The 23300-nt window shown below is 40.0% G+C and overlaps 2 protein-coding genes across 2 annotated transcripts; both read left to right on the top strand.

Moving 5' to 3' along the window:
- LOC146985051 (uncharacterized) lies at positions 1 to 4599 on the top strand. The gene is made up of 4 exons (XM_085783144.1): positions 1 to 122; positions 219 to 420; positions 1929 to 2086; positions 4516 to 4599. Exons 1-4 carry the CDS (start codon positions 93 to 95, stop codon positions 4558 to 4560), a joined length of 435 nt encoding a protein of 144 aa, XP_085639270.1. The 5' UTR covers positions 1 to 92; the 3' UTR covers positions 4561 to 4599.
- Positions 4600 to 10070: 5471 nt separating this feature from the next.
- On the top strand, positions 10071 to 22857 carry slc13a3 (solute carrier family 13 member 3). The gene is made up of 13 exons (XM_085782781.1): positions 10071 to 10220; positions 10969 to 11234; positions 11971 to 12149; positions 13598 to 13667; positions 13751 to 13930; positions 14050 to 14175; positions 14913 to 15005; positions 15141 to 15245; positions 15723 to 15820; positions 17098 to 17210; positions 18441 to 18602; positions 19547 to 19684; positions 22463 to 22857. The coding sequence occupies exons 1-13, from the start codon at positions 10113 to 10115 to the stop codon at positions 22646 to 22648; spliced, it is 1824 nt and encodes a 607-aa protein (XP_085638907.1). The 5' UTR covers positions 10071 to 10112; the 3' UTR covers positions 22649 to 22857.
- Positions 22858 to 23300: the final 443 nt, after the last annotated feature.

The following is a 23300-nucleotide window of genomic DNA, read 5'->3' as shown; positions in this document are numbered from 1 at the left end:
CAACCCCGAGTCTGATAACAGTAAAGAAAGAAGCAACATGCCATGAGGATGTTTCCCTGCCATGTAAAAGTGAAGAAAGAGACATTGGCGAGATGGATTTCTACTCGGTGACGTGGTACAAGGTCGGTTGGTTGTGTGTTTGAGGCTTTCAGGGATAAATGAAGCCGGTGATGTGGAGATCTAACACACTCTGGTTGTGTCTGTGTGTCTTTGTCCAGACCACGCCTGAAAGAGTTGGTCTCATCAGGAAAGTTAAAGATGGCAAAGTAGCTCTCTTTCCCAACTCTACGGCCAGAATTGGGGAGAAATTCAATCTGTTGCTTGACAGTGTGACAGCTAACGATTCAGGAACCTACGAATGTGACGTCAGCGCAAATATTGGGAGTAAGAACAGGAATTTCGCCTACGACCTGTTTGTTGGTGAGCTTTGCACTCCATCTCCACACACACACACACACAACAGTTCAGCAAGTGGAAGATGAAATTATCCCCAAAAGGCATAAAGTTACATATGACACATTCCCTTCACATTTTAAACAATATATATTTTTATTTTATTTTATTTCCATCTTTGACATTTTCAAAATGACAGAAAAGGAAAAGGGCCCCGCAGCAAAGGTTTGTCCACCCTGTATAGTTAGTAGCTACAGCAGTAGCCCCTCCTTTGGAAACTATCACAGTGTGTAAATTGTAAATATCTTGTCTGATACCTTGGTCAAAGGTATCTGAGAGCTCAAGTCTCCTGGGTTTCCCATTCTTTTGCAGGCTGCGGCTTTGTTTCCCTTTTTCACTCTAAAACTGTAGAAAACCAAAATAACACACTTGATATTGATTAAAGGTCCAGTGTGTAATAATTGGCAAGGTTTATTGGCAAAATCTGAATTATACTACCCATGAATATATTTGTATAAGTGTATAAACGCTATAAAAACCAAATTGGTTTGGTAAACAAGTTTTTTTGTCCTTGGAGGCCACCTCCACTTTGCCAACGGGGGCGGTGATTGCGAGCAAGCGAGTGAGCGCTGCAAACTAGAATCTGAACGATATCATGGTTTTCCCCACGTTTTACATACTGGACCTTTAAAATATTGTGTTTCATGTTGAACTTTATGGCTTTTGGGGTGCCCAAACTTTTCAATGACACAGTATACATATTCATTTCTATTGATCCATGTAGATTTACAGCCAAAGCAATATGGCAATGTTTTAAATTCATGGGACAAAGGCTCCAAACTTTCTCTTCTCACTTGTGTGAAATGTCACAGAGGAAAACCAACCACAGAGATTATTCATGACCTCAAATACTGACAATAATTTTCTTTCCACTGTGACACACACACACACACTTTATGAAGCGTGGACTAATCACAAATTGATGCAAGTCGACCGACAAATTGTCTTTTGGGGTTTTAGGGTTATGTATTTTTCTTGTGGGTGCTCTAATCCCTGATTGACGGATGTTAATTCTGTTACTTTGAGGATTGATAATTGACTATTAACAGAACGGACCAGCACTTTTACTGTTGACTGTGCTAAGACATTAACAACAGACATTATAGACAAAGTAGAAAACAGAAGTGGCACAAAAAACGAAGAAGAACCAAAAAACGACCACAGATAGATTTGTTAAAGCTCACCTCACTGCACACACCTGCCTCACAGCTGACTGCATTAATTCACCAACACATGTACCTAATAATAATAATAATAATACATTTGAATGACAGTATTAAACTCACTCAGTGTGCTCGCCAACACACTCACAGCTAAAACAACATGATATAACACAAACACACTCTACCATCCATTCCAAAATCTTGATTATTACATTTTATTCAACACTAATTTTGTTGCTATTCGATTGATTGTGTGAAGTATTAATGCATTGATTTCCACTAATTTTGTCTTTTATTTTTGTTTAAACACAGAGTGCGTGGCTGAACTGACAACGGTGAAAACTGTGCAAATAACGACAAACGCGTCCATCTGCAGCACACGAGTGGAGGAGCTGCCCGTCATGTGGAGCGCTATCTGCTTCGTGGCCGTGAGCATCGTGAAAATCACGTTATGTGTGATCAGCGTTTGGGTAAATGAACTTTATTTATCTGCTTTATCTGTTACACTACCCCACATAGCAGACAGGTCTGGGCCAGATCTGGCATCAAGCCGGCACTTCTGGCCCACTGTAAACCAGATCCGGGCCAGTACAGGGCCGTCATTCTTTGCGGTGTGTGGGCCAGATGTTAGTACATCATGGGGGCCAGAACTGGGCCAGACCCGTCTGCTATGTGGGACATGGATTAGTTGCAGAAAGAGCTCAAAAGCAAACAACACAGTCTGTAAAAGCATAAAAAATGAACTGATGTGAGTCCAGTTTTTTTATGAACAAACATTTTATGAACTCTCTGTGAAAATGACAACATCATTTTGCACAAAAAAAACCCCCAAAACATTTAATGACCTGACAACTTAATGATTGAGTTCAGCTCAGTTTGGAGAACTCTGGCTAAAATGAAGGAATGACTCTGATCAGGAAACAAACAGGAAACTCCTGTGTTGAAGGACAAGTGTGTAGGATGTAGTGCCATCTAGTGGTGAGGTGGCGGTCTACACCCTCCCCCTTCCCATTTGGCAAGTTGGACTTTGAAAAAAAGAAAAGAAAAATGCTCCTCAGAGCCTCCATATGTTGATATGTTGAGCTCATGCTGAGCTAACGAAGACACAATGACACTCCTTCCTTTTTTTTATGGACACAATGACACTTAGTTTGAGATGATTTGCCCAGACCAGCGGTTTCCAACCTTTGAAGTCTTTGTCGTCCACATCTGACCATTCAATATTTATCTATTTACATCATCTGAACCTTTGCAGACCAAGTTAGAATTTCTACCATAATGAAAGCGCCATGTTTTTTCGACTTCTTCATAAAACTGTGGATGGATTATCTGAGCACACACATGTAAACAAGCCTCACTACTGTGATCTGGATACTAATGGTTGTTTTGCATCTTTTCCTCATCTTCATCTCTTTGTGGACATCCAATATTTCTTCATAGTCATTTGATCGACTTATTAAAGAACCACTTCAGAAATATAATCAACCCCCCGGCCCGGAGGCATGAGGCCTGTTCACTGACCCCCCCCCACCAACAACAACATCCTCCATGTGCAGACTTTGTTGTTGTATCGTAACAACATCTCGCTCTGTCTTTGTTCCCGTCATAATTTCTGCAGCTGCCGGACGGCTCTGACACTTGAACGCAAACATGTGTTGTTTTGCAGCTTTTGTTCTGTTGAAACGACTGAGATGTTGTCATTTTTTTGCACCACACGTGTGAAATATGTTTAGGTTTTTGTTTAGTTTGACACTTTCAAATGGCAGAGAGTGGTGTTGAAACCACAGGTAACTACTGGCCTGCTGCAGACCGTGACCTTTTTTATTTCTTCCTCCTCCGCTCCTGCGCTTTCAGTCCAGAATGTCACAAGTACAGACGTCGGGTTTCACCAGGTCTGAGGGGGAAGTCTGCACAACAGTGTTTTTTTAAATACTGTATATGTGTAGGCTATATAATCAGAGTGGTGCTAAACGTTGCAGAAAAACAAGTCTCAACGATGATCAGAGATGTTTTTATTTAACTCTTCGTCTTTTTAACATGTCAAATGAAGATAAATTAAACTAAACTGAAAAAACAAATCAATGACAAAATAATTAAATGAATACAAAACATTTGAGGGACCTCAGGCCGGGATTTATTTGAACTTTTTTTTTATGGTCAAATGAAGACAAACAAACTGTTGCTACGACTGATGCAAATGTTTTTTTTTATTGATCACTTGAACATTTGATGTGATTTTTTAAAATCTTTTTTTTTTGCTTTGTGTTTGTGTTTTCGCAGCTGTTGTGAGTTTTTGCAGGACACATGATGCTTGAAGTTTTTTTTTCTGAATTTGTTGCACATTTTTTGCACACTTTCCTTGTGTGTTGTGTGTTGACCCTTCTGGGCCACCGTACACAAAAACAGACAGATCGGATTGAACACAGCTACAGTCTCTCTTAAACAAGCAACAAGCAACAAGCAACAAGCAACAAGCAACCTGAACCTGAACATTTTTTCTAACCAATTTAAACAACTTTATTAGTTATTGTTAAATCCAATAACAATATCTCGGCTCTAAATTCCACCTTTGCAGAGCTAATAATTATTATTTACAGATGACTGAGATTTACTGAGTCAACAGTTTAAAAGGAAAGTACATTACATGTGTTCAGAGGCGATATTATGATTTTAAAACTTACTAATTACATTCAGTGTGAAACCCCACCATTGTCTGAGTAATCCTGGAATTAGATTTCTGACTGTGGGCGAAGCTCTGAGGTACCATTTCCCCTCACAAACAACAGCCCGTCTGAACCTTTTAAGGGTTTCTGTTTCCTCTGTATGATGTGGGAGGTTTGACTTTTTCCAATTAACAGTTCTGTGAATTGATCTGTTCTGTGTTTTTTTTTCTCTGCAGGTTGTTCGTATCAGCTCTTCGAAACGACAACATCGTAGGTGGTGAAGCCGACCGAACGGCCCGACGTGCTCAGAGACTTCAGAATTCAAATTGGTGCTTGCACATGATTCAACTTTTGCATCTTTCTTTTTTTAATTTATTGTATTACTTGTTTTCAATCAAATCTTTATTGTCATATATACTGAAGACAGCTTTTCACTGGAATTTGAGTTTGTTTTAGTGGCGTCACTCAGTTTGAGGATGTAGAGCTTGTAGAGAGGAACAAACCACATGCAGTGATGAAGTGATACTTTCTACTACAGCATGAACTTTAACCTACAACCTGCAACAAGTCAACAGTGCTTATAGAAAGTCACCATACCCTGACAGAACATTAACGGTATTCAAGATTTAAGATTCAAGATATATTGTATATATTATTATAATAACGGACCGTTACGAGACAGAGTTGTTTTAGAGGGAAATTCATGCAAAACTGCTGATGCACTTTCCCGTCGGGGGCAGTTTTTCAGCAAGCAGTCTCTGCATTTACGCCGAAAACAACTCTGTCTCGTAACGTTCTGTTATTATCTCATAGCGTGGTGAATGTGCAGGTCACAACTTGTCCACCAGAGCGTTTTGGAGTTGTTGGATTGTGTATTTGATGAGTTTGATGAGGGAAACCAAGAAATCCCATGAGCCTCCGTAGCGTAGCTCTGAGCAGCTCACGGTTCTGCTCCGCCGTTCTAAAAATAGCTTGTACCGATAATTAAAGGTAACGAACCTACTGCTATGACTAGAGGGATTATGGCAATGGCAATTTGCCAAAATGTTGAACTATCCCTTTAAATCCAAAAGGAAACCTGTGGATGGACTAGAAGAGGCAAGTTTATCACCAGAATTTTATTCAACTCAAACAATTCTGTAAAGAAGAATGGGTAAATATTCCCCGACCTACAGTAGGTGTGCAATGTTAGTCACGTGTCCAAAGACACTGATGGATGTAATTAAAGCAAAAAGTGGATCTATGAAGGATTAAATCTGGGGACTTTATTCTAATTTGTTCATTTTTTATTAATTTTCAGAACTCTCACTATTGTCAGGGTAAATTTTGTTTTATTTTTAATGGATTTTGATTTCAGCCTGTATGACAAATAATCTTTCATTTGTTATTTCAAAGGGGTTTGATGATTCTCCATAAGAACTGTTTATGTATATGAATATGTATCCAGATACATGAAACACGCTTTTGACCTAAACTCTAAGTGTGTCACTCAGCTTGTGGTTTCCAGCCAGTCACTTTTATTTCCTGTCCTAAAACCAGGCAGAAAGAGTAATGGTACCCAGGATGTGGTGCAACACCAGTAAAGCAGCATTTCAATTTATTAATATTCATCATCAGCTCTATATTCACACTGTGGCTGCGTTGTCATTAAAACATCTAAAACAAGACTTTGGTTTTCACACCTTTTTGCACTTATGTTGCCTTACCGCCCTGAACCGACTCTGGTTCCTGTGTGTTGAAGAAATGAAACTGTGTGTTTGTGTGTGTGTGTGTGTGTGTGTGTGTGTGTGTGTGTGTGTGTGTGTGGGTGTGTACCGACCGCCACAGTTTGGAGGGTGTGAGGTAATCCAGCAGCTTTTATCCTGCAGACACCTGGTAACATCCATCAGAGAGCAGTTCTCATCCACCACTGAGTTCTCCCTCTGGTTTACAAAGTCAGACTAAAGCAGGAAACACTTCACATGCACCGCTGACTTCTGTAAATATTGATTAGAGATCACTGATTCAGGTTCAGACCGAGGAGAACGATGTGCACAGATCGCCACCTACTGGTCAATCACACAACAACACCACAAGTCACGGGTTATTTTAGTTTTAAGATCTGGATTCACATATAAATACAAAAAAATATATACTAGTTAATAACATAAGAGACTATGGATCTTTATTGATTATTATGAGTGTTTATTCCTTTGGCTCAGCTCTAATTACTGCAATGAGCTGATTGATTTGCCCCTTTCATTGTTAATTGTAGATCTCCACAAGCTATATTATTTCTGCAGCTGTGTAGACAGATCATGAATCTGAAAGATGTAATAAAGGAACAAGATGCAAAAAAGAATCTGATTTAGAAATGTATTTATTAAGTGTGTTTATAATATATGAAAATAACGTATAACAATATATATAATATATAATAATATAAGATAAACACCAAGGACATGAATTTAACTCTCAGATAGTTGCACAGGCACAGGAGGCACAAAATACAGGAAAAGATATATAGAAAATATTAGCACAAATATAAATATAAACATGTGTAAGTTATATTAGTAAAGGCCTCAGAGATTCAGACTCTGCAGGAGTAAAACAACGTGTTGCGTGCAAACTGGAGGAATGATTCTCATGATTCACAATACTTCTGTGGGTTGGTGGAAAGTCCACTGTGGGAAACAAGATATTGAAATTATTCCTGTGGCTTCAGGCCTTTGACTCGTCTTGAGGTTTTGAGAAAAAGAAAAGAAAAAAGAAAGAGTAAATTTAAATATTTACAGTTGTCTGCAAGACTTTAATTACAGTAGAGGATAAAGATGCAACATCTCGTTTTCAGGCATCCTCAAACACAAAACAAACATTTAACAACAGCAGATGAGATCAAAATCAATAAATACATGAATAATAGTGTCTCACATTTCAAACTACACTGATTACATCAGTCACAAATGTCAACAGGAGGAAAAAGAAAAGGGGAAAGAGGAATGAATCACATGAATAAACCAAATAAAATCCCAATAACGGGTCAGTTACTCATATTTAGTTGCTCCTGTTGATGCAACAAGATGTGCATTTACAAAACACAGGAGTCGCAATCACAACAATAAAATGAATCACACAACCTCAGAGTAAAAAGTTTCGACCACAGCAGTGACCTCGTTCACTGCAGAGGTTTTATTCACTTTCACTTCAAAAGTCGACACAAAACAACGTGTCACAATAACGTAAATTATGAAGACTCGCTCGAATATTGATCTAATATACTGTATAATACTGGAGCATCCATTAGGATTATTCTGTAGATTCACACTTTATCTGCAACTTTTTGACCTAATTTTACATCTGACTCATTGTGAACTAATCCAGTTCCACTGTACTTTGTGGGTCACTCACTTTCCCACAAATGATCTTAAGACTTTCCTGGAACTGAACTGAACTCACCCACATCTTAACGTTTTAACTCTGAACTGTGACCAAAGTATGACAGGCCTGTTAACATTCCCACAATGCACTGCTGTTTTTCCGAGCCTGGCAGTTTATCTAGACTGTTTAGTTTGGCTGCTTATTAGCATTTAGTTGCATATGATTTTATACTTTCATGGTTCTGCGATGACGACGACAACTGAACGTTTCTTTTCTTCAGTTTGTTGATTTCTCTGAAGTCATGTCGTCCTCACAAAGCAGGAACAGGAGAGGAACTGCTTTAAATTTAGCAGAAGTGTCGACTTGGACTCAAAGATGAGCTGGGGTGCTCAGTGGTCAAGAGATTAAAAGGATAGTTCAACATTTTTGGTGAATTCTCCTATCACCATAATCCCTATAGTCATAGCAGTAGGTTCATCACCTTTAATTATCGGTGCATGTTGTTTTGAGATCGGCGGGGCAGAGACGTGAGCTGCTCAGTGAACACAATAGAGGTGAACGGTACAGGTCCCCTGTCCCTCGTCAAACTCATCAAATACACAATCCAACAACTCCACAACGCTCTGGTGGACAAGTTGTGACCTGCACATTCACCACGCTATGAGATAATCATGTGTAATTATGTAACATTACGACACATGAAGCAAATACTCTGAACTACTTGCCCTTTTTAAATCCCTCCGCCCAGCAGCCGTGTCAGGAATGTAGTTCCGGCTGCATTTGCCTCAAAAACAACTCTGTCTCGTAATGTTACATGATTATTTCATAGCGTGGTGAATGTGCAGGTCACAACTTGTCCACGAAAGCGTTTTGGAGTTGTTGGATTGTGTATTTGATGAGTTTGGTGAGGGACAGGGGACCTGTACCGTTCACTGAGCAGCTCACGTCTCTGCCCCGCTGATCTCAAAACAACATGCACCGATAATTAGAGGTAATGAACCTGCTGCTATGACTATAGGGATTATGGCGATAGGAGAATCTGACAAAAATGTTGAACTATCCCTTTAAGAGCACATCCCATGTTGGCAATGCCCAATGCAGTGATTGGTCTCTTTCCTGTCTCTCTCTTTACTGTCGTGGCAAAACCTGGGTTAGGGTTAAAAAAAGAAAGATGAAATAACGGTAGCTTAAGGTTTAAGGTCAAAGGTCAAGGTCAACACACTCACATCATCTTTAACGCTGTCTCCACAAACTCTACTAACAGACAAACCGATCAGATTAGTGGTCAGAGGTCAAAGGTCAAGGAAGGAGTGACCTCACTAACTTTACAGCCGCTACACAAATCAAAATTTCACACAATTGGTTAATAATTGATCAGGTTCTGGAGAAACAGTGAAGTGATGTGAGACTCGTCAAACAACCAGGAGGTGGTTAAATCAGGCGTCATCGTATACGTCACCATGTATGTCACATCCTGTGAATATATGAAGAAGTTTAGAGCACCAAAATAAAAATACTAAATGTGTACATACACTGAAAATATCTATATTATTATTTTTGTCATATTGGGACCACATATGTTTACAATATATTGAATTAAATATACATATTTAATTAATGTATACAAGTTTATTGAAGCAGCACACATACAATATAAAAATAATCTACTGTATATACTTTTTTTTTAAATTTCCACATTAATTTGACCTTTATTTTCATTCACTGTTAAGAATATCAACAACATATTGACAAACTTTGATCACATTAAACATATAACAGCAATCAAATAATCAAACAGATATTTGTATGGACTCTGTATAGAATTTCCAATAGGATCCATAATTTTTCCAGATGTGTTCTTATTCTATATGAATTTAATTTAATTTATAAGTGTCATGCACCAATTAAGGCGTCCAGCCTAGTATAGGGGCTTACAAGACATATTTCATATTTAAACAACAAACAAAATCATCAGAGCACAGACAAAACAAAAACCACATGGAATTCACATAAATTATTAACTTTTTCTTATTGTCCAGGCACTTTTTTTTCTTTTTATGAAAGTAGCTATAGTAAAGACTTCTGAAGAACCATTCCAACTTTACCTCATCATCATCAGCCCAAAACAACTCAGGCTTCACATTTTGCATTTTCTGAAACAAAAACTGCCTGGCTTCATCATATAACGGACAATGAAATACAAAATGCAGTTCATCCTCGATTACATTTAGATTACATAATGTGCATATGTGGACAAATACACATAGTCAATATATAAACGCGCAGGGAGTGTGTGAACCGTACATGTCCACCTTCCACTGCTTCAGTCCTGACAGAAGTTGAACTATGTGACACCAACATACGAGGAGTTAACGTGTAGCGGAGTGTGTAGTTAATCTTCTGCTGCCCGGGCCCGAGGCTTCAAAGCGCGGCCCCGCGGCTCCGCGCTCAGACGCAGCTCGACCTTCCTCCGGAGATGAAGATGTCCGTCGTGTCCAAGAAGCTGTGGAGCGTCCACAAGCAGCTGGTGCTGCTGCTCACCCCGCTGCTCTTCCTGCCGATGCTCTTCACTCTGCCCGAGAAGGTCAGTGCTGCTTCTACTGCGCTTCTACTCTGCTTCTACTCTTCTACTCTGGTCCGAGTTCATGTAGCTACACGTCTTAACGTTTCCAGCATTTTCCAGGAATGATGAATGAGTTAATTCACACACAGGCCATAAAACTCCTCTGTCTGTTTTTATCTATTGAATCAGATGTTTATTGCTTGATTACATGATAAACTTTGGGTCAGACTCAGAGCTGAAATAATTAGTCAAATAATCAATAAAATACTAAGTTGTGACTATTTATTAGATTATGCATCAGCCATGTGAGTTGTTTTTAAGCACAAATAATAATAAAAACAAACCTAAATACTATATTGTCCAGTTCCAGCAGCTCCGATCAGAGCATCTGTTGTTAATCTTTGACTTTTATCACAGTGAAGTGAATGTGTTTTTAGTTTTGACCTGAACAACAGAACATGTAAAGACGTCACTTTAGGGGGGGGAGTGGTGGTGTGGTGTATTTACACTGTATTTCACATTTCACTGGACAAATAATCAGTTTAATTTGAGAAATAATCAGCAGATGAATAGATAATGGAAATAAGGTGTGAGCTGCAGCTGTAAAAACTCATAACACAGTTTTGTATTGTTTATTTTGTTCATTTAAAACAAGTCGGTCACATTTATTCTAGGATTTCTCTTTCTCCATACACACATACTCTGCTGTCACTTACATTACATCTAATCAATAATCTGTAATCACTGTCCGATCGTGTCTATCCTTTAGGAGGGGAAATGTCTGTACGTGGTCGTGCTCATGGCCATGTTTTGGTGCACAGAGGCTCTTCCTCTGGCCGTGACGGCCATGCTTCCCGTCTGCCTCTTCCCGACACTGGGAATCCTCCCGTCTAAGAAAGTCTGTCCTCAGTACTTCCTGGAAACCAACTTCCTCTTCCTCAGCGGCCTCATCATGGCGTCGTCGATCGAGGAGTGGGGCCTGCACCGCCGCATCGCCCTGAAGGTCCTGAGCATCGCCGGTGTCAAACCGGCCTGGTGAGAGACTGGAGACTTCATCCTCTAATCAAGAGTTTGTGTTAAAGGGATAGTTCGACATTTTGGCAAATTGGCCCATTGCCATAATCCCTATAGTTTTAGCATTAGGTTTGTTACCTTTAATTGTCGGTGCAAGCTATTTTTAGAACCGCGGAGCAGAGCAGCGAGCTGCTCAGAGCTACGCTACGGAGGCTAATGGGATTTCTTGGTTTTGCATATTTCAAACTCATCAAATACACAATCCAACAACTCCAAAACGCTCTGGTGGACAAGTTGTGACCTGCACATTCACCACGCTATGAGATAATAACAGAACGTTACCAGACAGAGTTGTTTTAGAGGTAAATGCAGAGACACTGCCCCCAACGGGAATGCACATCAGCGGTTTTGCATGAATTTGCCTCTAAAACAACTCTGTCTGGTAACGTTGTGTTATTATCTCATAGCGTGGTGAATGTGCAGGTCACAACTTGTCCACCAGAGCGTTTTGGAGTTGTTGGATTGTGTATTTGATGAGTTTGAAATATGCAAAACCAAGAAATCCCATTAGCCTCCGTAGCGTAGCTCTGAGCAGCTCACAGCTCTGCTCCGCCGTTCTAAAAATAGCTTGCACTGACAATTAAAGGTAACAAACCTACTGCTATGACTATAGGGATTATGGCAATGGGCCAATTTGCCAAAATGTTGAACTATCCACTTAAGTGTTACTGGTTTTAACTCTGGTTTATCTTCGCAGGCTCATACTGGGGATGATGCTGACGTCGTCCTTCCTGTCCATGTGGCTCAGCAACACGGCCACGACGGCCATGATGCTGCCCATCGCCAACGCCATCCTGGAGAGTCTGTTTGGAGACCTGGAGGTCCTGAAGCAGAAGACCAAGTACACCGGCGATCCCGAGGGCGACATCGTAAACGGTACAGAGTAACAGACCGGACCCTCCCTTTAATTAATATATTTGAATTAATGATGGATAGAAATGTGGATGCGGAACGATAAAGGAGAATTTTAGCATCATCCAACTCATTGTTTGCGAACTCTTAAAGGGATAGTTCACCCAAAATTGAAATTTCACTCATTATCTACTCACCCTCATGTCGACTAAGGGCTGGGAGAAGTTTCAGAGTCCTCCGTGGCTTCTCTGAGTTACAGGGGGTCTCGGACGTAGCACTGCATGTCCATATAACGGTTGCAAATGGATACCAACTGTCTACGTAACAAAAAGACACACCAAAAAACATCCAAATACCTCCATGCTGCTCGTATGTAATGTCCGTCTTGTATTGAAGCCCCGAAATGCGAAATTGTCCCGAAAAGAATTAAATAAGTGTATATTTCAAGCTTGTTGTTTCCCTTGTAGTGGGAAAAATTCAATTTTGGGTGAGCTATCCCTTTAAACTCTCTCATGGTGGAGCGTTTAGCAGCCGAAGACACCAGAGACATAACTTCAGATAAATAATAACTATATGTTGATTAAACATGTAATTAAACAACCAGTTAATATGTTTGTACCACAGCCTCCAACAGCTACAGGTTTAATGATGAAGAGTTATGAATCGACACTTTCTTCTTACACAGACGGTGAATTAGGTTTTTGTGTTGAGTTGTTTTAACCTCGTCTTTTAATATGTAAACTTAAGACGTGAACTTTGTGCAGTTTTTCCGACACGCTGAGTCCTCGGAGACAAAGTTAGTCAATATTCAAGTGGTGATTGATTAATGATGCTTTATTGACTCAGTCATGTATTACATTTTTTAGCTGAAGCACGGCCTCCTAAATGAGCTAAAACTGTTTTAGTATTAAAGCAGAAGTAAGTGATATATTTGTGTTAATATAAGTCTTAAATAGTTATATCTTCCGACAGCAATCACTTACATAGAGTGTTTGGACTGAAACACGGGTCTGTCAGTCACTCTGCTCTGCTCTGAGCCGAAGAGAAAACATTTATCGTATCCTACAGTTTTTATCCAATGAGGAGAGAGAACGGCATGCAGGGCTGTGTGTGCAGCCAAGGAACGCCGTGAATGTGGCGACGTAGGGACGAGGACTGTTATGGTGCGTTCAAGGAAACTCGTATTTTTCCGACCGTGAAGTGGTACCAGTTCGATCTGGTACGAGTTCACCGGTCGGAAGTTACGAGTGGCCGTTATAGTGACTTTCACCGGTAAAACAGGTCGGAAAAACACGAGTGGGTTGCCTGAAACGCTACAAAGTCGTAAGCTGTGACTTGAAGCTGTAATTTACCATTTCAAAAGCCTGCCTGGAACGCAGCATTAGCGAAAACGACCGGACCACTTACTTCTGCTTTAAGTTTAATTTTGTTTAAATCTTAAATTTCATGTGTTTTTTATTATTTCCCTTCAGGTCAGTCGTCTTTAAAGCTGCATTCGCTGCCCTGCGCCCCGTCGGAAAAACAAATACTGTCAACAGAAGGGTAAGAGGATTGTTCAACACAGCCCTTTTTTTTACATAGATCAATCAATTAATTTAAAGTCTCTAATGGTTTGATTTGAGCAGGTCGGAGGGGGCGGAGCCGAGCGACCCGAGGACGGCGGAGGAGATCCGGTCGGAGGCGCAGTATCAGCTGAAGGTGTGGAAAGGATTCCTGATCTGTATTCCTTACGCGGCGAGCATCGGAGGAACGGCGACGCTCACCGGCACCGCGCCCAACCTCATCCTGATCGGACAGCTGAAGAGGTGGATGTTACGTTTTATATCGATCGTCAATGAAAAATGAAAAATGAAAAATGAAACATGAAAAATGATTCTGGTTCTGTTCGAAACAACTTGTTTTTTTTGTTTTTTTTTCTTTAAAGCTACTTCCCAGACTGTGACGTCATCAACTTCGGCTCCTGGTTTGCGTTCGCCTTCCCGCTCATGCTTATCTTCCTGTTTCTGGGCTGGATATGGATTGCGTTTCTCTACGGCGGCCTCAACACACGGTAATGTGTTAGCTGAGAAATGTTCATACAGTTGTATTTTATTGACTTTTTTTCTGGATTTCTTTCTGCATCACTTTTAAAGCCCCAGTATGTAACTTATTTGGCTTTTTATTAGCAAAAATCAAATATTGATTTCATAAATACGTATTTCACTGAAGTCGAATCACACCCGCATACAAATGAAAGCTTTCTCGTACCTTAGAATGAGTTGTTACAAGTCGTTACAAATACAGAAGTGGGCGACGCACCGAACCGAGGCGGCCATGTTGCATCGCCATTTTTTACGTTCAGTGGCAGCGTGACCGTAGGTAACCATGGCAACTCAGCGGAGCTGTCGGTTCGGCCTGTTAAAACTGTCACCACTGTGTAGTGTGAGGAAGGACGGAGGCACTGGTGTTGCATTCAGGTGCAGTCAGGCAGACGGCCGTCGGCAAACCAACCGGATGTCATTTTACTCCATCAGAGAAAGACGGTAAAACGTGGGTCAGGTAAACAATACGACATCACCATGACAACATATTGTCACGCCTGTATTGTTTTGCCTCGTGCTGGCGGACCACTTGTTTACATAGACGCTTGTTTATCCTGTTACATGCAGCGTCTGTTGTCTGTCTGACGTCTGCCCTATTTCACGTGAATGCAACATCAAGAATACGTTCTGATATGCAACCGCACCGCTAGATGGGGGGAATTCCTACACATTATACCTTTAAATGTCACGTTGTTATTTCCTGCAGGTTGTGCATCAAGAGGAACGACCGGCGAGCGCAGGCCGAGGCGCGAGCCAAGGCCATGATCCTGGAGGATTACAGGAAACTAGGGCCCATAAAGTGAGGACTCGTGTATGTCTTCGAATCTCATGAAATAGGCGCCGAATAAGTGCGTTTTTTTGTTGTTGTTGTTTTGTTTTTTTTTACAACTGATCCGTTTTACTGACTTTTCTACTCTCGATACTCAAATTTCAGTTTTGCAGAGGGAGCGATCTCCTTCTTCTTCATCCTGTTCGCTGTTCTGCTCTTCACACGAGACCCCAAGTTCGTCACAGGCTGGTCTGTGTTTTTTAAAATAGGGTAAGAAAGACACACTGCAAAAACTCAAATATCTTACCAAGAATATTTGTCTTATTTCTAGTCAAAATGTATTTTCTAGTCAAAACAAATCTCATTATACTTAAAATAAGAAACATCACATAAATAGTAGCTTGTTTTTAGACAGTTTTTACTTCTTTCAAGCATATTTTCACTTGAAATAAGTAGAAAAATCTGATAGTGGAGCAAGTTTTTCTTCCTTATTACAAGCACAAAAAACCCTGCTTTCTACTTATTTCAAGTGAATATTTGTTTGAAACAAGTGAAAGTTATCTAAAAACAAGTTCATTTTTAGGTGATGAGTCTAATTTTAAGTGGAAAGAGATTAGTTTTGACTAGAAATGGGACATTTTAACAGTGCACACACACAAACACACACATACACAGGATATAGTTGTAGTTGCAGCTGTTGTATTAGTTGTATTTTACTGTTAATGATGTCCTCTTGTCGTCCTGCAGCTACGTCTCAGACGCCGTCACTGGTGTCATCATCGTGTCCATCTTGTTCTTCTTCCCGTCGCAGAAACCGTCTCTGAGCTGGTGGTTCGACCCTCAAGGTCAGTGAAGCTCCTCAACAACACAGGTCACAGATTAAATCAAAACGGACATGAAGAAATCTTGATTTAATGACTGCACTGCAAAAACTCAAATATCTTACCAAGAATATTTCTCTTATTTCTAGTCAAAATGTCATTTCTAGTCAAAACAAATCTCATTATACTTAAAATAAGACCCATCACATTAAAAAGTAGCTTGTTTTTAGACACTTTTTCCTTCTTTCAAGTCTATTTTCACTTGAAATAAGTAGAAAAATCTAGTGGAGCAAGTTTTTCTTCCTTATTACAAGCACAAAAAAACTTGCTTTCACTGGCAGATTTTTCTACTTATTTCAGGTGAGAAAAGTGAAAATGATCTAAAAACAAGTTCATTTTTAGGTGATGAAAGCGGAAAGAGATTAGTTTTGACTAGACATGAGACATTTTGACAAGAAATAAGACAAATATTCTTGGAAAGATTTTGAGTTTTTGCATTGTGGTATCAGATACGATGATGAGATAAACACAAATTATGACACAGAGATAACAGAGGTGAAGATGAGCAGTTTGCAGCTGGTGAGGAGTCAGATATGAAGATTGAAAAACAAATATTTGATATTTGCGAAAGATTCAGAGACGTTCAGACTGTGACTGAAGTGAAAAATAAGCTGAGGAATGTTAATAATGTAGATTAGAGAGTCTGGAAGTGAAACTGTAGTTTCTCTGTTTCTGATTAGAATAAGCTCCCGAAGCTTTGTTGTCACACTTTAGGGGTTTTGTTTTTGTGTGTGTGCGTGTGTGTGTTTGAGCATGCGCAGAAACTGTATGCACATGCCTTGTGTATGCTGGAGACATGTGTGTGGTGCGATTGTGTATATTATGTTCAGCTGGTCAAATAAACCACTGGAAACAAGCGAGAAAAAAAAGAAGAAAAAAAGCAAATCCTGGGGCTCGTTTGTTCTTTTCAATCTGGGTCAAAACTTTACAGCAGAACGGCAGAGTGGAAACCTGCTTCATGTGTTGTTGTTTTTTGTCTTTAAACCGCAGATTTCTGTGTATTTTTATATATTTCTGTTGTATGTTTTTGTTTTGAGTGTTTAAAAATGAATCGAGCTACTGATTAAGCTGTAAAATGCCTCAAAGGAAGTACGCAAGACGTGTGGCTTTTGAGCGACCAGTTAATAAGTTCATTCGACCACAGCAGCAGAAACGTTGACTAAATGTTACATGGATGAACTGTAATAAATAACTTTTATTGTTTGTTCTCTCATTCCTTTGTGTTGTTTCTTTCCCATCAGGCTCCAACACTCCTTACGTTCCTCTGCTGTCGTGGAAGAAAGCTCAGGACTCGGTTCCCTGGAACATCATCCTGCTGCTCGGAGGCGGCTTCGCCATGGCCAAAGGCTGCGAGGTACAGAAAACATGAACACGTTATGAAATACGAGTCTTCATCATGTTTCTCTACAGTATGTGTGTGTTTCTTCATGAGAGATGAGAAGTAGCAGGGCTAGATAATAATATCACCATAATACAAATGTCTTTCAATGCACATTTTTTAATGCATGCTCATGCTGTGTGTTGACCTTTTGACCTTCTGTGTTGCTGGAGATGAACCAGGTGCAGCATGAAGCTAAATCAAGTCTGCTAACAGTTTCCACTCTGTTCTGTTATTATCAGATCAAACCACATAAACTTTATTAATCCCCAGAGGGAAATTGAATAGTCATAGCAGCCACAACAGAAAAAAACAGTGCAAAAATATAAAAAAATAGAAATAGAAAGAGAAATAGGACACACTATATGAGCACATTTTTTGCCAAATGCAGTGAAGCCTTTGAAAGTTTCTGGACAATATTACAAGTTACATTTGCATTAAGCAGCATATTTGTCCATTATTAGACACTTAAAATATAAAGAAATATTCCTTTAAGGTACATTAAGAACAGATAAAAACTAAAACAGTTAATTAATTTGCAGTTAATTGTGATTAAAATAACCGAAGCTGCATAAGTGCTGTGCAGGTAGAGAGATAAAATAACTCAGAAAGCAGTACAACCTAATTTTACAAACATGTATGCATACATTTTTAGCTCAGCATAAAGATTTGAAACCTGACCTCATTCAGGGGGCAAAAAAAACAAAATCCCCCTGCTCTTCTCTGTTATTACATCCTCTGTTCAGTTGAAGTGTAGAAACAGCAACAGACTGTGGTTTCGGGGTTTTTTTGTGTGTTTTTTTTCTGTGTTGTGACTTCCTGTGTAAGATTTAACAACAATCTGATAAAACAACAACTTCTTACATTTTCTCAGAATAAACAAGTGAGATAATATTATTATTAGTGAGTCTTTGAGCAGCTGGTTGGTGGATTTATATTTTTAAATCTTTTGGACAGAGCATAGCTTTTCTCTTTTCTCTGTTTACAGTTTTTATATTTTAGAAGCAAACTGGCTGTGAATTAAACTCTAAATTATAACCCTTACATGTCTTTATCTCCGTGTTATGAACTGTTTCTCTTCTCTCTCCTGTTTCCTCTCTGCTCCTCTGCTCTGCTCTGTTTCACTCCGTTCCCCCCGCCTTTGCTTTATTATGTTGTGATTTGACCTTTGACCCCGTGACCCCGCTGTCTTGTGGCGTTTGGCAGGAGTCGGGCCTCGCCTCCTGGATCGGAGGTTACCTCCAACCTCTGGCCGAGGTCCCTCCCGCCGCAGCTGTGATGCTGATCACCGCCTTCCTCGCCTGTTTCACTGAGTTCGCCAGCAACACGGCCACCATCATCATATTTTTACCCGTCATTGCTGAACTGGTGAGACCGGCGTTTAACTTTATTATACTCTGTGAACAGCAGTATGGATTTAGGAAGAATCAAACCACCTCATTGGCTTTAATGGACTTTGTTGAACAAATAACAAAACAATATACAGAGGGGGTATTTTTTTAATTTACAGAAAGCATTTGATACGATAGATAGACCACACTAAGTTACAGAGGTTTGGCACATGATTGGTTATCCAGCTACTTACAAAACAGATATCAATGTCCATATTAATAAGACAAACTCAGAATTCCTGAATTCATTCATTCATTCATTTTAATTTAATTTATTTAACCGAGAAGCTGTTGAATCAGTGGAAACTCACAGACTGACCTGAGATCAGTTTGTCGCTGACCTCGTCCTCTGTGTCGGTCAAAGCCTTCGGAGACTTGTTAAACTCTTGCAATAGATGTTCTTTTGTTTGTCGCCTGTTGGACATTAACTGCTGCTGTCAGTAATTATTAACTGGCGCTTTTGTACTTTGTCATGTTTCCTGTACTGTTAAAAAAAGAAAGAAAACTCTGTTAAAGTAAAAAATACTACTACTAAACTGCCAAAAGAATCGTTTATAGGACTCACGAGAGCTCAGTTTTTTATTTAATGCTGAACAAACTATAAAACTGAACAAAAACCAACAAGAATTCAACTTAATTTTGATTTTATTTCAGTTGTAAATGCTTCCTACCAAAGAAATACACATAACTTCCTCTGAAAACCAGGCAGTAAGCACTATTTATTAAATAAAATACATCTTATCATCAGCCACAGTGTCCAGGATCAGTCGCACAGAGCTGATAGCATCTTCTTATAAAAAGTAAGATGAGGTTTTTTTAAGTCACAAACATCAGGATTAAAGATTCAGGACTTTTAATACAGGTTTTAATTAATAGTTGTGTTTATGGTCTAACGTACTCTCTGTGTTTGTTTGTGTGCAGGCGATCCACATCTCCGTGAACCCTCTGTACTTCATGATTCCTGCCACAGTCGGATGTTCGTACGCCTTCATGTTGCCGGTGTCGACGCCTCCGAACTCCATCGCCTTCGCCTCCGGACATCTGCTGGTCAAAGACATGGTACAGCTGCACTCAGCACCGCAGCATCATACATGAACACATAACACAACATGTCTTACTTGGCCCAAAACTCTGTAGCGTAGCCAGGTAGGGGGCGAGTGGGGCGGGCGCCCCAGGCCCAGGTTTACCATAGGCCCACTGACAAGGGGGTTCTTGAGGACCGATTGCTAGAACCACAGCAAATCTGTTTGCTTTGCTACTGTCAATTGAACCCGTCGCAGTACCCCTTGCAGCCCCCCTCTTCTTCGCTCTTTTCCTCCGCGCGCTGTTTGTGTTTGTGTGCACTGTGAAGGCCTTTACAGTCTATGGTGCAGGCTCATACAGCACCGCAAAGCACTCGCCCTGCTCATCAAGCTAGAGTTGTAACGGGCCTACCCGCGGTCGTTGAAGTGCGGACCCGACACGGACCGATACACTGATTATTGGGCCGAGCCCGGCAAAAAAAAGAAAAAAAAGGAGAATAAGCCAGATGCCAGCCCGGTGGCCCTGGCCTGACCGAGTCATTACGAACCCGGCTCGAACCAGCGCGTTGGGTTGGGCTGTTTATGCTCATTTAATTGACAGACACTATCATTTCGCTCTGTGCACGTCCTCACACATAGAGAGGGACTCATAGGAGCTCAGCTTCACGACTGAGACACGAATAGCGTATTTCCTCAAATAATAGGCATTATTCAATTAATAGCTGGGTCTCAGGGACGTTCAGTCAGGGGAGGCAGGTGAGGCAGTGCCTCACCTACTGTCAGGATTAATTAAATTATTTAGTTAGGCTAATCTAAGGTTTAATTATTTTTTTAATTTCAGATAACTTTACCACAGGTTTAAATGTGTCAGCATTTAGTGATTTTCTCTAATAAACGCGACTCAACTGAGTTTACCTCCGGTCAGAAACCACTGTACGGTGTGTGTGTGTGGCTGACGCTACGTTGCCTCATTGCGTAACTCTACTGAGTGTGAGCAGCACGTACGTTCACGTTGCTTTCGTGAATTGTAAACACACAGACGCCCCCTCGGTTTTAGCGTCCAGCAGTTTAGCGGCTAATTCAACAGCAGTGATGGATAACTGTACCAGAGAGGCTCAACAACTTTTTTTTAACTTCATTTGAGGAATAAACGGCAGCTTTTACCTGACGGGAGACCGACGCCTGAGCTACGGTAGCTAACAGTTAGCTGGTTTTACCTACTTTTCTCTCTCTCTCTCCCTCCCTCCCTCTCTTCTTTACACACGCACAGCCCAGGTTGTCTGTCATATCTGTTGTAAACCTTGTAATAACAGCTTGTTGAGTACAGTTAACATTATTGTTGCTTTGGTTTGAGTGTGGATTAGCCTAATTGTTAACGGTTTGTTGTGTAATGTGAGCGGTGGTTCAATATCGCGATCCTGTTATTGATGAGTTGGATTTTAATAACAGCTGATAAAGATGGCGTGGATTGTGATGAGAAGGTGTTGCACACATTTTAAGACTTATCTGTGCAAACCACTGTGCAAAACCTGTTTGTTGTGACTTTCTTGCGTGATGAGCTGATTTGCTGACTGTGAAGACTGAGGGGAGGGGACAGCATTGCACTGTCGGACTTGGGTTTCTGCTCCGTGTCCGGAGACGGACTGAAGAGCAGCTGTGAAAATGTTCTGATTGATTTCACGGGTCTATTGTCAGTCTCCTGTAGGCAGCTGATAGTCTGTGTATGAGTCTCGGCAAGAAGTTGAGCACTGTAGTTAAGCTATAGTTACAGTCTGTCATGTGCGCATTTACAGTGGGGGGGGGGGACTCTCTTCCTCCCGACTGCGTTCCTGTGATTAATCGTTCCAAATATACATTTTTATACCCACGGGACAGCGTTGGTCTGGAGCCCTGTGTATTAGACTACATTTGTATCGTGCATTCCTAATAGGCCCACTACACGGTCTCGCCCCATCTGCATGAACCAGTCAGCTACGCCACTGCCAAAACTGTTTATTATTATGAGTCCAAACTCAAGTGTTTTCTGTTTCCAGATGATACAACTTTATTACAATATAACACAGGTGCTGGATGTGGTTGAAAAAGAACTGGAAATAATGAAAAACATTGATTGTTATGAATAAATTATCACTGAATCTTGGGAAAAGCAAACTTAATGAGTTGTGAGGTGTCAGGATAGATGAGAATTTGACTGACAAAAAGTGAAAATATCTGTCACACAAATTTAATTAGATTCATTAGCATTTTTTATAACTCAATGATAGTTCCCCTAAAATAAAATAAACCAGTTTTCACTTTTCACTTATAGTAAAAATGAGTCAGTAGACGTCGATACAGATCCATCCAACTCATTATTCACACGTTTAAAGTGATTTAAACTCTCAAAACTCAGTAGATTTACAGTTTTTTGTAAATTTCACTCACACTCACAAGGAAACTTTTCCAACAAAATCCCAAAAAAGGTTTGGAAAAAGACAGAAAGACATTAGATACTGTAAACTAGTCAGGACTAAATCAATGGATCATTTATGTAAGAATGTCAACAAAGAAATCACAGAATATAAAACAAACATTATATTTAAAGGAACAATTAGAACCAGTTTGTTGCATAAATACAATAAAATGGTTCATAAAGTTTTGCTTTGTTCTGTTTTATTGAATTATTCGATCAGTTAATTGATGATTAATGAAGGAGGAGCAGATAGTATAAGATGTTTACTTCTTCGTTCTTTTTGACTACAGATGTTGTGTTTGCTTTTTAGTTGTTTTATTGTGAATTCATTGATAAAAAATAAACATGAATCCGTCCTCTCAGGTGAAGACCGGCATCGTCATGAACATCCTGGGCGTCCTCTCCGTCTCTCTGGCCATGAACACGTGGGGCGTCGCCATGTTCGACCTGAACTCGTATCCCGACTGGGCTCAGACCGCCAACAAGACGGCGGTCGCCACCGACGTTCGCTTCGTCGCCTCCGTCCAGTCGCTGAACGCCACGAGTTAAGATTCAAAACACTGAACAGGGACAAAAAGTTGTGTCTTGGGGGGAGTGGGAAGGAGAGGGTGGGGGCAATGTAAAGCTGTTACCTGCTGTGATGCATTCAATGAGTCTGTTGTTATATGTTCAATTGTCCTTTTAGGGCCGTGAGGTGTTTAAACGCACTCCAGGTTACAGGTTTGAAATAAAGCAGCAGCTGCTTCACTTCATACACTGTAAAAACTCAAAATCTTTTCAAGAATATTTGTCTTATTTCTTGTCAAAATGTCTAATTTCTAGTTAAAACTAATCTCTTTCCACTTAAAATAAGACTCATCACCTAAAAATTAACTTGTTTTTAGATCATTTTCACTTGTTTCAAACAAATTTTCACTTGAAATAAGTAGAAAAATCTGCCAGTGAAAGCAAGTTTTTTTGTGCTTGTAATAAGGAAGAAAAACTTGCTCCACTATCAGATTTTTCTACTTATTTCAAGTGAAAATTTGCTTGAAAGAAGTAAAAAAAAAGTGTCTAAAAACAAGCTACTTTTTATGTGATGAGTCTTATTTTAAGTATAATGAGATTTGTTTTGACTAGAAATATGACAAATATTCTTGGTAAGATATTTGAGTTTTTGCAGTGTATTGAACCTTTATAAAACTGGACAAACAATGTAACC

This window comes from Trachurus japonicus, chromosome 7 (genome assembly GCF_045865225.1).
Source record: "Trachurus japonicus isolate A0001 chromosome 7, Traja_1.0".
Taxonomy (NCBI): Eukaryota; Metazoa; Chordata; class Actinopteri; order Carangiformes; family Carangidae; genus Trachurus; species Trachurus japonicus.
The sequence above is the reverse complement of the archived record's forward strand: the minus strand, read 5'-3'. Positions and strand labels throughout refer to the sequence as shown.